This window comes from Phocoena sinus, chromosome 1 (assembly GCF_008692025.1).
Source record: "Phocoena sinus isolate mPhoSin1 chromosome 1, mPhoSin1.pri, whole genome shotgun sequence".
NCBI lineage: Eukaryota > Metazoa > Chordata > Mammalia > Artiodactyla > Phocoenidae > Phocoena > Phocoena sinus.
In genome coordinates this window covers 24440574-24456918 of record NC_045763.1, presented here as the reverse complement: position 1 = coordinate 24456918, position 16345 = coordinate 24440574, and the positions used below count along the sequence as shown (strand labels likewise).

At 53.8% G+C, this 16345-nt stretch overlaps 1 protein-coding gene across 1 annotated transcript; it reads left to right on the top strand.

The window, feature by feature from the left end:
* The first annotated feature begins 7569 nt into the window (after positions 1 to 7569).
* Positions 7570 to 15427, top strand: MATN1 (matrilin 1). The gene is made up of 8 exons (XM_032650220.1): positions 7570 to 7703; positions 9418 to 9764; positions 10881 to 11103; positions 12066 to 12191; positions 12668 to 13084; positions 13644 to 13796; positions 14673 to 14753; positions 15378 to 15427. Exons 1-8 carry the CDS (start codon positions 7613 to 7615, stop codon positions 15425 to 15427), a joined length of 1488 nt encoding a protein of 495 aa, XP_032506111.1. The 5' UTR covers positions 7570 to 7612.
* The last annotated feature ends 918 nt before the right edge of the window (positions 15428 to 16345 follow it).

The window sequence follows — 16345 nt, the reverse complement described above, 5'->3', positions numbered from 1 at the left end:
CCTCATTAGCCACAAGGGCATTTCAATAGGCAGTGGGCTTGGCAGGGAGCGGCCAGCACGAGGGAGCTGGGAGCCGCAGCCTTAAACAAACAGAGTCCATCTGGTAAACAGTTTTGCTGCCATCTCCCCGGCCCAGGTGGTTAAGCAGGACACTGACCTTGCAGCTTCCTCTGTTCCACGTGCCGGGGGGACAGTCCAGGCAGGGAGGCAACCTTGGCAAAGGCCTGGAGACGCGACCACAGGCCAGAGGGTGACTCCAGCCTGGGAGTCTCCCCTCTGATAACTCACAGCTTACAACACCATAATTCTTTCAGCCTTGACCTTGCCAGGGCCAAGTTGCTGAAATTTTACATGTAGGTGGAGCTGAGTTCCTGTCAGAGGGTTTGGGGAAAAGCCAAGGTGTTCTAAGGGGCTTCAGGTGGGACAGTGGAAGGAACAGGAACCTGCCAGGGACATCACCGTGCACCTTCCCAGCTCCTCTGCCCTGAGAGGTGACGGCAGTTGTCGTAGGGAGAGTGTGAGAAGGAAAGATCTAGATGTTCCTGGTTTTGGGTGTCCTTATGGAGGCTGTAGGTGGGACAACCTTGACACTGTAACATCCCTCGGTTGCCCATGGTCACTCTGCGAGTGAGAACAGGGCCAGACTGTGCTCTCAGGTGGTCAGACCCCAGCACCCTCCGTCGCTGAAGGCACTGCAGGCGGAAGGACCTACAGACTCAGTAACCACCAAGCGTAGTTTTGGTGTAATTATCACCTAGTCCTCCCCCTACTGACCCTGAAGCAACTTTTCCTGAACTGAAAAATGCTGTATTTCTTTCTTTCTTCCTTTTTGAGATCCAGTTTTTTATTTTTGATGGTACGCGGGCCTCTCACTGCCGTGGCCTCTCCCGTCGCGGAGCACAGGCTCCAGACGTGCAGGCTCAGTGGCCACGGCTCACGGGCCCAGCCGCTCCACGGCATGTGGGGTCTTCCTGGACCGGGGCACGAACCTGTGTCCCCTGCATCGGCAGGTGGACTCTCAACCACTGCGCCACCAGGGAAGCCCCAAGATCCAGTTTTTATCTTTTTAGATATATGTCTAGAAGTGGCCTTGTTGTAGCATAAAGTTCCAAATCGATTTTTAATTTTTTGAGAAACCGTCATCCTGTTTACGTAGTGGCTGAAATGATTTACATTTCCCCCAACAGGCAAACAGGGAACAAGGATTCCCTTTTCTCCACGTTCTCACCCATGCTTGTTTTACTTTGTCTTTTTAATGATGGCCATTTTTTTTTTTTTGTGGTACGCGGGCCTCTCACTGCTGTGGCCTCTCCCGTCGTGGAGAACAGGCTCCGGACGCGCTGGCCCAGCGGCCATGGCCCACGGGCCCAACCGCTCCGCGGCACGTGGGATCCTCCCGGACGGGGACACGAACCCACGTCCCCTGCATTGGCAGGCGGACTCCCAACCACTGCGCTACCAGGGAAGCCCAATGATGGCCATTTTAACAAGTGTGAGGAGATGTCTTGTGGTTTGATTTGCATTTCTCTGATAGTGATGTTGAGCATCTTTTCAGGTATCTGTTGGCCATTTGGGTGTCTTCTTTGAAAAAATGTGTATTTACTGCCTCTGTCCATTTTTGAATCAGATTTTTTTTGAAGTAGATCTGATTTACAATATTGTGTTAATATTATTCCCTGTGTTATACGGTAAATCGTTGTTGTTTATCTATTTTATATATAGTCGTGTGTATCTTTTAATCGCATACTCCTAATCCCTCCCCCCGCCCCTTCCCTTCCTCTTTGGTAGTCATAAGTTTGTTTTCTATGACTGTGAGTCTGTTTCTGTCTTTGTAGATTCACTTGTATTATAAAAATGTTGTATTTCCTTGTCAATCCCCCGTCCTCTTCCCTTCCTCCTCTTGTTCTATGCCTATATATACCACCGGGTGGGTAGAATTCTAAGAAGCCTCCAATGACCTATGACCTTGTCTAGTTCTCTCCCCTCGAGTGTGGACAGAGCCTGGGACTCTGATGGGACAGTCACTCCTGGGATTGGGTTATGTTAGCTGGTAAGTTGACTTTGAGAAAGGGAGATTATTCTGGGTGAAACTGACCTGATCAGTTGATCCCTTAAAAGGGACTGGGCTCTTCAGAAAGAGGAGGTTTGGCATGGGAGAGATGTGACACGTGAGAGGCCTTGGGGGAGAGCACATGACAAGGACTGTCGGGTGACCCCTGGTTGCTGAGTGGCCCCTGGGTCACAGTCTGCAAGCGGAGGTGGGGAGGGAGTTCAGTCTGACAACCGCAAGGAAATGAATTCTTCCAACCACCGTGTTAGCTTGAAAGAGGATCCTCAGCTCCAGAAAAGAACAAGGCCCAGCCTTGATTACAGCTTGATTTCAGCCTTGCGAGGCACTGAGCAGAGAACCCAGACTTCTGACCTTCAGGAACCATGAGGGGCTATATTTGTGCTGTTTAGGTTGCTAAGTTTGTGGTCATTTGTTACATAGCAATGGAAGAAGAATGTAGCACCCCTTCCCTATTTGGAGGAAATTGTATTTTTCGTCCTTCAACATCTAAGTGACGGCAGCACCGACAATCCTGCACGTCTGAAGTCTTGGTCAGTGTAGATCCAGAGTTTTGAAAGATGAAACAGGTAAGCCAGCCATTGTTTTCACAACCTCAAGTGGTCTTCTCAGGTCTCCAGCGGCTCTGTTTTGAGGCTGAGGGGACAACAGCAGGGATTTCAGGCAACACAAAGGGAAGTTAGGTACCTTAGAAATTGGGAGAGAAAATATATTCTGTTCTGCGAGCCAGAGCATTATATTAAATTCAGAGCTCACAGTTTTAGGAGGGGGAGAGACAAATTGAAATGCCACTGGTAATGGGCTGAAATCCATGTGTTGTAAAGGATGGTTGTAGGATGTGAGGACGTTTTCATTCGGGAAGAATCAGCTTAGTGGGGGTGTGGCCATGATCTTCAGGTTGTTGAACATGGTATACCGGGAGACTGGCTCGCTCTCAGAGCTGGATGGAAAATACTTTGAGAAGCACCAAGCTCCCTGTCCAAGAGGCTGAAAACCATAGGCTGGACAACAGGTTTCCAGAGAGAGACTTTATGTTTCATATGGGAGGTTGGGTGAGATTGGTGGTTTAGTTACATCAGAAGCACCTTAGAAATACAGATTCACTGGGTCTGGGAAGGGTCCTGGGAATCTGCATTTTCTTTTGAACCACCTTAACCAAACTATCGACAGTTTGTGGGTAACTGAAGGAAGTATAAAACAGAGAGTGACTTGCAGATGTATCTGAATGAGGATTCTGCTTAGTGCCCTGCAGATCCTAGCTGCCCTTGGGGTCCTGTAGGGGCACCTCCATTCCTGACCCTCCCCTTCCCCACCTGTTGGGGTCCTGTTATTCCCAACCCCCAGGACGGCCCCAAAGGCATCCTCATCTTGGACCCCAAAGCTTTACCTTCGCTTAGCTTAAGTTCCCCCCAAAGCAGATCCTGAGACATGAACTTGGGTACAGGTTGTTTATTTGGGAGGTGGTCCCAGGAAGTGGAGTGAGCGGGGAAGTGAGGCAGAGAAGGGATAAAAGCCAATAAAAATGTGCAGTGAGAGAAGACGGAGGAGGGAGTGACTCATTCTGTGGCAGAGAAGAGAGGGGGATGGTGGGGGGAGGGAGAGAGACTGGCAACGGCCTGGAAAAGGTGTCAAGAAACAGATTTTGAAGGACCTTAAATGCCCAGCTAAATTTGAATTTTCATCTAGAGGTGATATAAGGGCAACAGAAGCTGTTTTTCCTTGGGAAGCGTGATAGAGCACGTCCTTCTCACTAAACACCCACATCCCACCCCTTGGGGTCATTCCATCCCCAGGTGGAGCCAGGTGATGTGTGCTCCTTTTCTCTCTCTTGTCCATGTGTCTGGAGACAAAGGATGTGGAAATGATGGGTTACCAAGAGAAAGGCAGCTTTGGGGAGGTCCTGTCTAGCGCTGGGCTGTGTCACAGGAGAGAAACAGACCCTTGTGTTGAGCCATTGTGATCTGAGGGCTTGCTTGTTGCAGTAACTTGGCCTATTCTATGCTGATTAATACAAGAAGGCATTGGGAAAGCAGTAAGCACGGATGCGGCACTCAATACCTTTCGTTCTCCACCATCCTCTGACATCTACATTGAGATCCCCACTTTATAGACATAGAACTGAAGAGCAGAAAAGTGAGGGGATTCATCTGATGTCAACACAGCTGGCAGGTGACAGAACGGGGGCTCAAACCCAGCTCTGTCTGATTCCAAAACTTTTTCACTTCATAGGATTCCTCAATGTCTGGCATGAGCACCACTGACAGAAAGCAAGATAATTTCGGTGATACGTGGAAGAAAAAGTTAAGTTTAATTAGTTTTGAATTTATTTGAAGGCATTTTGGAATAAGTATGTAATCGGTACATCAAACCAGTGATTTCACGGCTGTTGTTTGAAATAAGAAAGAGGAGAAATTTTTGTCCAAAAGTGAATTGGTTTAACGTTAGAAAGATTAATTCAAAAAATAGTAAAGGTATATGTGGATCCAGCAAACGGTGAAGATGGTTTGGAAGGTCTAGGGGACAGGCAGCCCTGGACTGCGCTGCATCGAGAGATACCCAGGTTTGCTCTTCAGGAAAAGAACTGAGCTTGGGGCACAGGAGGGGGAGTCCTGTGTGCTTTCTCCTGACCCACACTGTGCCCAGGGGCCTCTCAATGGATCACAAAAGCTCTCTCTTGGATAAAACACTAAAGTCTTTAAGTTTCTGGAAACCCGAGGTGTGTGAAAACAAGGAGAGGGAACAGGGGGAGCCCTTCACGGCTGCCTGTCTGTCTCGGGAGCAGCCTCGATGGAGGCCCCTCAACGTGGTTTTTCTCCTTGGCTAATACTGGGCACACTGTTCCCGATTTTGATTCCTGGGGTAAAATGTTTCACATTTTAAAAACACAAATATTTATTTTCTTTCCTCAATGTATATACTCAACTTCCAGGTCTCCTCCCCACCAAGCCCCCACTCCCACTATGGAATGTTAAAGCTGCCCCTTTGGGGGGGACCCATCTCTGTTCCTGAAAACTTACCTGTAGCATGTTTCTGTGGCTCTGTTAATGAGCAAAGTGACACAGAAAAGGCGCTTCTGTTCCTCTGAGGAGCCCATAGACCTGCCATTCAGAGACAGAGCTGAAAGAGCTGTTTCATGGGCCCAGCTGCTGCCCCGGCCAAGAGGGCTTTGTACCCTGAGCTCTGGACACAGCTCTGTCCACTGGGGAGAGGGGTGGTGGGCTAGGAGACTCCAGCTCACGTTCTGCTCGTCTACCTTCAGCAGGGGAGTGGGGGGCGGGCACTGTGCCTCTCTCGCCATTGGTCACCATCACCAAGCCCAGCCTGACCTTTGATGGTTAACATGGAAATGGACCCAGTTCATCATTACTTCCTTCTTTTAATTCATTTCTTCATTTGCTCACCAGATACCCTGTGATAGTCACCAAGCTGGGTCTGGGGGGTTTACTGGTGATGAGACAGACAAGCCCCCTGCTGGGAGGGAGCTGACATCCTCTGGGGCAAGGGTTTGAGCGGGGGGGCAGATACCACATTCATAACACAATTTGGGGAAGTGATAAAGGCCACAATGACCACACCCTGTGGCATCTCTGGAGAAGAGAATTAGACTTTCAAGTTGCAGAGAAGAAAAGAAATCCATTTCAACTGGTTTTTGGAACTGGGGAGGACTGTGAATTGTGAAAAAATGAAACAAAAATGGGAAAACTCAGAGGGAAATGCTTTTAACTTCCTTGCTCTCTAAATAGGGGCAAAGGGGAATGAGACCTGATTTCTAAGCTTGGCTCTGCCCCTAAACAGGCTGGGTGGCTTCAGGCAAGTCACGAACCCCTCTGGGCCTCAGTTTCCTCATCTGACAAATGGGCCAATATATTTGGATCTGCTGACCTCACCGGTTTTTGGGGGAACAAAGGAGACAGGGTGATAGAGCGAGTGACTGTGCCGTGTCACACGTGGAAGGGGTTGTTATCATCATCACCACTGAAGACTGTGACAATATTTGTTGGATCAGCTGTGCCCGGCAATCACTTTTTAAAAAAGCATCTGTACACTTCCTTTTATTGAGGTATAATTTATACAGAGTGAAGTCACAGGCCTTAAGTATTAGCGATTATAACCCCCAAAAGATGATAATCTTTCAGTCCCCAATCTCCACTTCCGTCCTCTCATCGACTCCTCACATGGTTCCAGTGAGGCAGGCAAGCCAAGAGCTACCATTCCCTTATCATCTTGTATGGCAACAAGCTGAGGCTCAGAGAGGCTAAGTCACCAGCTTCAGGTCACCCAGCTGGTGAGCAGCAGAAGTGAATTTGAACGTGGTTCTCTCAGATGGCCAAGCCCATGCTCTCTCTGCTCTATCCCATCAACTACTGGACCCAGATGCAATGGTGGGGAACTTTCCTGATTATACTCCTTTACTTACAAGCCTTATTTTTGCCTCCTCTGTGCAGACCCTGGGCTGGTCGCAGATGCAGAGGTGAATCAATCAGACACTTACCCACTCGTGGATGAAATGGTCAAGGCACGGAAGCACAGGGAGGGGGTCCTAACCCCAGGGGAGCCAGGGGAGAGGTGGGCATGGAGAAGGCCCCTCCATTAAGCTTTACCCGTGCAAGCAGGGTGGCTGAGAATACTGGTTTGGGGCCCTTTCCTGGCACTGACACTGAGCGGCACTTTAGACAAGTTACTTCAAAACTGTTTTTCAGTTCCTCACCTGGGAAGTGGGAGTAATAATATCGGTTGCCTCACAGGGCTGTCAAGAGAATTCAGTGAGATGGTTCACATGAGTCTGCTCTTCCACTCAACCCCTCCCGGCGTTTCCAGATGAGGAATCTGAGGCACAGAGAGGTGAAGTAACCTGCCTACAGTCACACAGGCAGTACAAAGCCAACCCAGGTCACTTGGCTCCTAAGTCTGAGCTTTCAACCACCTTCCCTACCGCCCCCCACATACTAGGGGCTCGGGTACATGTTCGCCCCGATATGACCTTGAAGATGGTTACGCAGAGAGTGTTCGGGAGGAAAGGGCATTATGGGTAGATGGTCCTGCGTATACAAAGGCTTGAGGAGAGCTCAGAATCCAGGCGCGGCTGGAGAGCAGGGCGTGTGTGGAGAGGCAGTGGAGGCCGAAGGGGAGACTGGGGTTGGAACGGTATGGGGGCGAGAAAAGCGCGGCTGCGGGATGAGGGTGCGGGCAGGGCTGGGGAGCGAGGCCACTGGACTCAGGTTTCCCTGGGCTTGGAGTGGCAACTTCGGGCCAGCGCAGGCTCTGGGCCCTGGAGGAGCCACCCTCCACCCACCTGAGATTTCCTGGATTCCAGCTGCAGCTCCTGCAGGCAAAGGAGCCCTTGTGGTCAGAGGGGCCTCCGGAGCCCAGGCCGGGCGGCTCCCTCCCTCCCTGGCACACACACCTCCATTCAGCCCGGCCCCGCCCCCTGAAGGGGGCCGCCCCACGTCAGTGGGGGGCCGTCTGGGCAGGCAGCGAGCTTGATAAGACCTGGCCCCCACTGGTCCCCACCACTGTGCCGATACTGCCTGCACTGCCAGAACCATGAGGGTACTCTGTGGCCCCTGTCTCGTACTCTGCGGCCTGCTGCTGCTGCAGGTCCCACGCGTACCTGGCCTTGCGCTCCTGTCCAGAGGTGAGCGGGCCCATGTGAGGTGGGGGACACCGGGCACCGAGACAGACAGAGGCTAAGTGGGATCCAGGACAGGGAGAGGGGCAGGGAGGCAGGGGTGGCCTGCAGGCTGACCCAGGAGCAGACAGAGATGGTGACAGTCACAAGGGCTAGGGCAGGGTGACCCTGTCTGTTCTTTCCAGGGACATGAGTGGGGTTCTCTGAGCCTCCCTCTGGGCTTTGCAGCTCCCAGGCTGTCCTCAGGGACCACGCAAACTACAGGGCCCTCGGTCTTCTGCGTCACCAAGGGCAGACGCTACCCAGAGAGCCTGCTGACATCTGGGGCTGCACCAGGCCCAGGGCTGAGTTCACGGCTCTCCAATAAGTGCAGACGTGGGGGTGGCCAAGAAGGGGTTCCCCCTTCCACCAGCCCTTCCAGCAGATTCCCGATTGGCCTCCCCATGCGCTGTACCCCTCTGAGTTTCAGCCTTGGACACAGAATCCTAGAATGCCTAACTCCTCCTGTACAGATGGGGAAAAAGAGGCCAGAGAGGAGAGGACCCATCTAAGACCACAGAGCGAGAAAGCCTCAGCCCCTGGGCTCCTGATCCACTGCCAGTTCCTTCACCCTCTCTGGGTCTCAGTTTACCCATTTGTAGCCTCAGCTAGTGGAGACTGGGGAGCCAGCTGCAAGGTGATTTCTGAGGTCCCTGGAGGACCTCTGATGCCCGGGCCTAGGGCACTGTGGCTGGGGGCTGGGACAGTCCCGCACACCTTGCCTTTCCTGATTCTTCTTCCTGCATCCCTGTTTGGGAGCAGCTCAGACTCAGTGTGGGACGGAGGGGGCTGGCCTTTGTACTAAGTCCCACCAGGCTGCAGGTCCAGGCCGGTGATAACATCAGGCATTAGGCCTATTCTTCCCTCCAGACAGATGAGAAAAGTGAAGCTTCAAAGATGCAATGATCTGCCCAGGGCCACAGAATGGCTGAGCTGGGCTTCGGACCCCTGTCTACCTCACTCGGGCTCTGTGTACCACCCAGAACATGGCGCTGCCTCCCAGGCTGTCTGGGAAGACATCGCTCCTTGGGGGTGTGTCTTGGGGGCCCACTTGGTCAGGCTGCCAAGGTGGCCAGTGGGAGCTCCTGCCTTTTTTCCCGCTCTTGGACACCAGCTGGCAGATCGATGCAAACTGGGTCCGCTTTGCTGATTTGCTTTAATGCTCAGATGAAAGAGGCCATGTTGACAGGTGCTGCGTTGGTCTTCAAGGCCACGCCCGCCCGAGGGCCCACCCTCAGGGCCCTCCTGCCCAGCCAGGGGAAAGAGCTGCCCCTTGTTGGCGGTAGCCACTCTGGGCTGAAACCTGAGACATGAAGGCTGTCTTCTCCTTTGCTGCCCCCTGAACACCCTGCATGCCAGCCCTGTGCTGGCACCCTACGTGCCTTTTTGCTTGTCCTCAAAGGATCCTGTAAGGAAGGGACCACCTGCTCATTGTACAGAAAGGAAACTGAGGCTCAGAGAGGTGAGGGCGCCATTTGAGCCTCTGTCTTTCCCACGGGCTGAGCAACCTCTGGCAAGTTGTTTGCTCCAGTGTCCCCACGCTGATAGGACCCAGCCAGCCTGGTTCATGTCTGGTCTACTCTGCCTGAGGCCTCACGTCCAGACCTAAGTAGCTGCTGGTGTGCCGCTCCTTTGTCTTGAGTGTCTCTGGTCCATCCTCCTGACCTTTGCCGCCTCCCAGGGCACCTCTGCCGGACCCGGCCCATAGACCTGGTGTTCGTCATCGACAGCTCACGCAGCGTGCGGCCAGTGGAGTTTGAGAAGGTGAAGGTGTTCCTGTCCCAGGTCATCGAGTCACTGGACGTGGGGCCCAATGCCACCCGCGTGGGCGTGGTCAACTACGCCAGCTCCGTGAAGCAGGAGTTCCCGCTGCGGGCCCACGGTTCCAAGGCCATGCTGCTTCAGGCCGTGCGCCGCATCCAGCCGCTGTCCACAGGCACCATGACAGGCCTGGCCATCCAGTTCGCCATCACCAAGGCCTTAAGCGATGCTGAGGGCGGTCGCCCCAGCTCACCGGACATCAGCAAGGTGGGGACTCACGGGAACATGGCAGCAGGTGACAGTGAAGAGCTAGGTTTTCAGTGCCAGGAGCCTAGGCCTCTGGAGGGGAAGAGATTGTGCAAGGCTGCTCCCCAGGGGCCCCAGAGTAATGATATTAAAAATAATGCTGCCCCTTCCGGGCTTCTTACCATGAATCGTCTCATGTGGGCCTCACTACACCCCCCTTATCCAGATGAAAGAACAGGGTTTCAGGAAGGTGAGCTGTGCCTCATGGAGCTGCATTTCTAACCCAGGCCTGTCAGATCACCAAGACCCAATCCAAGGGGTTGGGCATCTGGGCCAGGGGTGGGGACTCAGGAATCAGAAGCAGACCCAGGTCAGAAGGAGAAAAACAGCTAAGGGGGCTGGATGCCGAGTCTCAGACTCCAGCAGAGCTGTGAGGACCCAACTTCAGGGCAGGCTCTGGCAGGGGGTGATGAGGGCCAGGCTCAGCACCAGGGTCCCCTCCTGTTGCCCTTTCTGGGGTGCGGCACACAGGTGCCTTGTGGGAGGGGAAGTGTTTTCCTCTTAGGAAAGGGCAGGTAGTATCTTGGGGAATGGAGGGAGAAAAGGCAGCATCTTCCTTCATTCCTTGGGCATCAATGTGGGAACAGCCTCCTTCCCAGGGCTTACGGGAGAAAATGTCCAGATCGGAGGAAAAACTGCCATTCCGTAGCCTCTGCCTCCCTCTGGTGGCCAAAGGGTAGAACTGTACGGTGTTGAGCGCAGGTTGGGCCTGGCTGTCAGAGGCCCTCGTTTGACAGGGGAGACGAGGCTCTGCCCTCAGGCGGTCATGCCCGAGGGAGGAGACACCAGAGCCCACAGTCAGATGAGAGAACAGCTCAGCCACGTCTCTCAGTCAGAGAAAACCTGTTGCCTCCTCCGCTCTCCAGGTTCTTTTCCCTAGGCCCAAATCCTGGTGTTGGTGGGGGGCCAGATCTACCTGCTGCCGACTAGCTGTGTGACCTGGGCTAGCCACTCCGCCCTTCTGGGTCAACCTCCTCTTATGTCAACCATCCTAAGGGTTTACTGGAGGGCCAAGCGGCCCACCCAGCGCGGGGAGGGAGGCCGGGTCCTCACACACGCCCCGCGTGTGTATCGCAGGTGGTCATCGTGGTGACGGACGGGAGGCCCCAGGACAGCGTGCGGGACGTGTCTGCGCGGGCCCGGGCCAGTGGCATCGAGCTGTTCGCCATCGGCGTAGGCCGTGTGGACAAGGCCACGCTGCAGCAGATCGCCAGCGAGCCTCAGGACGAGCACGTGGACTACGTGGAGAGCTACAGCGTCATCGAGAAGCTGTCCAAGAAGTTCCAGGAGGCCTTCTGCTGTGCGTGGGGCGGGGGATGGACCAGGCTGGGAGGGGTGCTGGGGGAGTGAGGTGTGTGTGTGTGTGTGTGTGTGTACCGGTGTCTGGGCGGGGCCAGAAAAGGGGCGTGGCTTAGAGCGACAGCGTGGGGGTGGGGCCTGGGCTGGGGGTGCCCTATACGGGGGCAGGGACTGAGACAGAGCCAACCTCGGGGTCGGGGCCAGGACTCAGAGCCGCCTGATCTGGGGGCTGTCCCCTGCCTGGGGTTAAGGGAGTTGGGGAAATGCGATACCAAAAAGAAGTCCTTTTCGTGGTAGAGTACTGGCAGGGACCAAGGAGGGGCCAGAAGCCAGTAAGGGGAGGGCCTGAAAAAACCTGTGCTATTTGGACGGGGGTGGGGGTGGGGGGGAGTGTGTGTGTGTGTGGGGGAGCGGGGGGTAGAGGGGGTGGGGGTGTGTGGGGGGTGTGGGGTTTTGGGGTGCCAGAGTCTTCTGTGATGTGGAAGGGTCTGAGGGGCCTGGGCATCGGGCAGGAGAAAGTTCAGAGTCTTTTGCAGAGGAGAGGTGGGTCTTTGGCACGGGGCGGGCCTAGGAAGAGCATGAATCTGACTGTGAGAATTCCATGCACAGTACAATGCTCAATACGTGGTATCTAATAAGTATTCGTTGAGCATCTTCTTTGTGCTGTGTTCACTGCTGCATGTGTTGTTCTAGACACTTGGAATACAAAAGTGAACAAAGGGGATTAAAGGCCCCGCCTCTTTGGCCTCTACATTTTTAGCGGGAAGTTTTAGCTTATTATCCACAATATCACATTCTCCGGGGATGTCAGCACGGCTGCAGTGATTCTGGCCCTGGGCTCAGGGTCTGGGACCCCATCCAGTCGGGGGCCTCAGCTTCCCCGAGCGTGTTGAGGGGCCATCCTTGCCAAGATGTCCGAGGCCCCGTGACCGTGAGATTATGAGTCTCCTCTTGTCCCCACAGTGGTGTCAGACCTGTGCGCCACAGGCGACCATGACTGCGAGCAGGTGTGCCTCAGCTCCCCGGGCTCCTACACCTGCGCCTGCCGCGAGGGCTTCACCCTGAACAGTGATGGCAAGACCTGCAATGGTCAGTGGGCCAGACACAGGCAAGCCTGGGGAAGGTGGCGGGCAGGGGACAGGGCCTTGGCCCCTCCCCAGGAAGCCCACCTGAGCCTCTCTGTACTTGGCCTCTGGACCAATCTGTAATAGATGCCTTCTAGAGTTTGGTGTCAGCAGAAGTTCTCTTCTCACTACTGTCCCTCCTTCTGTCACAGTGGGTGGTAGGTTTAATAGGTGGAAGGAGTTACATAGTCTTGAGTTCACATCTTGGTGCCACTACTTCTGAGCTGTGTGATTTAACAGCTTTTAGAGCTTCGGGTTTCAATGCTGTAACATGGGGGCCAGGAACTTAGGCTTCACAGAGGAAGTTTTGAGGACCAAATGGGATGATCCTCCGTACAGATCTTGGGTGTGGTGCGTACCCAGCCAGTGGCTGTGATGAATGACTATGAACTTGAGCATCACTCCCCTGCCTTCCTATCCTGCCCCCCCCCCACCCCGCAGGCTGCAGCGGTGGAGGTGGCAGTTCAGCTACTGACCTGGTTTTCCTAATTGATGGATCCAAGAGTGTGCGGCCAGAGAACTTTGAGCTGGTGAAGAAGTTCATCAACCAGATTGTGGACACGCTGGATGTGTCGGACAAGCTGGCCCAAGTGGGGCTGGTACAGTACTCAAGCTCTGTGCGCCAGGAGTTCCCTCTGGGCCGCTTCCACACCAAGAAGGACATCAAGGCAGCTGTGCGGAACATGTCCTACATGGAGAAGGGCACCATGACCGGGGCTGCCCTCAAGTACCTCATCGACAATTCCTTCAGTGTGTCCAGCGGGGCCAGGCCTGGTGCCCAGAAGGTGGGCATTGTCTTCACTGACGGTCGGAGCCAGGACTACATTAATGATGCTGCCAAGAAAGCCAAGGACCTTGGTAGGTGCTGTCTGAACCCTGAACACCACCAGTGGCCAGGGGTACACATGGAACAGCTCAACTATAGTTTATCTTATGTCTGTTCTGATGAGTGCCCTAAACCCAGATTCAGTGTGAATGAGGAGGGATTGGTTTGTCCAGCTCTTTTTCATACTAATGAGAAAACTGAGGTCCCAGAAAAGTAAGTGGCTGGCTTGATGGTCCTTTGGTAGGTGAGGCTTGGTACTTTTATAGTTGAATGTTCCCAAGAACATACCAACTGTTGGCAGGCAACCCCACTTTGGGACAAGCCTGAGTTTTATCACCTATTAAATGAGAATAATAATAACCACCAGATGGATGGTTATGAGGGTTACATGAGATTGCAAAGTTCCCAGTACAGTCAGTACAAGTCTGATATATGGTAGAAGCTCAGCAGATGTTGATTTCCTCAACCATTGTACCTGCAATTCCAGCATCTGCCACCAGGAGGTGTCTGCTATTGATTGCCTGGGGATTCCCCGGGAGGCTCAGCTATGGCTGCCTGTCCCCATGCTACTCATCTTGTTCCTCTTGGCAGGCTTTAAGATGTTTGCTGTGGGTGTGGGCAACGCTGTGGAGGATGAGCTGAGGGAAATTGCCTCGGAGCCTGTGGCAGAGCACTATTTCTACACGGCTGACTTCAAGACCATCAACCAGATTGGCAAGAAGTTGCAGAAGAAGATCTGCGTGGGTGAGTGAGGCCAGAAGTTGTGTTGATGGGAGGAGCAGGTGGGGCTCTGGGAGGGGTGTGTGTGTGTGTGTGTGTGTGTGTGTAACCATCCTGGACTGGATGTGGGTGGGGAAGACGGGAGCTGGGGTGGCATCATGAGTTGGCAGAATCAGGAGGAAGGCTGATCAGTCAGACTTTAACAACCAGCAGCTGTATATCGAATGCTCTTACACATGTGGCACTCTTCTCAGTGCACTCCACATATGAATCATTTAATCCTATTTGGTAGGAATATTGTTATCTCCATTTTACAGACAGGAAAACCAAGGTCAGAGGGGTGGAACCACTTAATAACTGGAGGAGCCAGGATTTGAACCGTGCTTCCTCCCCTGATCCTCCCCGGTGACCTTGCCAGCTGGTTCCCAGTAGTAAAGAGTATGGATTCCAGAGCCAGACACGCCTGGGTTTGCATGTTTGTTGACACTAACTAGCTGTTGGCCATAGGGCAAGTTGTTTTCCTTCTCAAGTTCTTCATTTGTAAAGTGGGGTTAATGACTTCAACCCCAAAGAATCGGGGTGAGGAGTCACCATGATGACCTAGAGGCCCCTGATGACAGTGTCCTTTGCATAGTAGGTGACCAGCATGGGGAAGCTAATATTGGAGTTCTTTATCAGGGCTTTGAGGGAGCAGGAAGACATTCAGGGGTCGTCCCCCCTCCATCATTCCTAGGAGCTCTGTCTTAAGAATTTCACATGTCTCTCTGCCTTCTCGCATCTCCTAGGCCCCACACTCCCCCAAGACACCCTAGTCCTGGCCCTGGGCAGTGACCACCCGCCTTTCTGGCAGGCAACCGCTCACCATCCTCTTTCTCTTTCCCTACTTTCTGTCCACCCCAGAGGAAGACCTGTGTGCCTGCGAGTCCATCGTGAAATTCCGGACCAAAGTAGAGGGGCTGCTGCAGGCCCTGACCAGGAAGCATATCCTTTTCCAGAGGCTGCTGCAGAGAGAGGGAGGGGGAGGGGAGGGGAGGGGAGGGGAGGTCCCTGTCGGGAGAGGAGAAAGCCGTGCCCCTTGTGTGGTGTGATCGGAGCAAGCTCCTCCTTGCCTGCCTCCTGCTGAAGACAGGCTGGATCCTGGCCAGGTAGTCTGGCCCCTGCTTTGATACTGACCCTGCCAAAGCAAAGGCAGGAACCAAGCTCTAGATTGGACACACACAGAGTCCTGGACACACTCAGGAAAACATGGTGCCCAAGGACTTCCATTGCTCAAGCTCTCGGTGACGTGACTACCCACCAGTCTCCACTCAGATGGGGCTGGACCCCTCACAGCTCCCCTGGCTCAGGCAGGACTAGGTGGGGACCCAGCAGGCCTAAAACTGCAACTGGACAGGGCTGGGCTTTCCGGGCTCACTGTAACTGCTTGCTTGTTTTTGGAAAGCACCATTCTGAGGGCTGTGGATGGATAAGTTTTGACATTGGGGGGAACACACGCTATGAGGGGGAAGTGAGAGAAAGTCCTGGAAGGGGGACCCTGAGTGCAGGTGCCACCCCGTCACTGCCCTGCTCTGGCCAACCTGCACATCTCCTTAACTCCCAGTCCACTGGAAGCTGTGAGTAAGCGGCTGGCCATCCTGGAGAACAGAATCGTCTAAGGCTACCTGTCCCCCACGACCTCTCCATCTCCCTGCCCCCAGTGCAGCTCACAGAGCCCAGTGTGTGTCCCCTAGAGCCTGAGTTTAGTCTAGCTTTGCCATTTCAGCGAGGCAGGCTTGGGAAGGGTGGGGCCCTGGGGCGGCACCAGGTCTCTCCCTCTCCCACCCTGCGAGCCTGGGGGGAGTGCGTGTTTGAGTGTGTGTGCAGGGAGCGTGTGCATGTTTGGGAGTGTGCGTGTGAGTGTGCGTGTGTGCGCGCGCCTGAGGCTGGGTGTGTGTCTGAGAGCGTGAGTGAGAACACAGGGGTGAGTGTGGGAGGAACTGCGCTTGCATTTTTTTAATCAAAAGCTTAATATATTCCCATATTTTTTAGTTCACCCTTTCTTGACTGCGAGTGCTGTAATCTCTTTTCTGATTTCTCTATTCCCCTTCAAAAAACCATTAAATGTGACTTAACTTAAGCACTGAATGGGGCCAGTGGCAGTGTGGTTATTTGGGGAACAGGGAGAAGGACCGTGAGGGTGGTGGGTGATGGGGATGGTCGCAGGATGGCAATAGTGGTGGTAACGGGGATGAGGGCCACTGCTCCCAACCTGGCTCACGTTTGTTCTGCCTTTTCAGTTACAAATTCCTTGGTGAGGTCTCATTTCATTCTCCCAGCAACCTTACCCAGAACAGACTTGAGTTGTCCCCATTTTACAGATGGGAAAGCTGAGTTCCTGAGTGATAAGATGACTTGCTCGGCAGTGGGTCAGTTGGAAAGACAGGGCTTGAATCCAGGACTGTGTGACATCAAAAGAAAAAGGCACCAGATAGGGGCATCCACCATTCATTCATTCATTCATTCATGCAGACAGCAAACACAGAGCGCGTGCCCTGTGTCAGGCGGTGGGGAGATGGTGGCCTATGGGACAGATA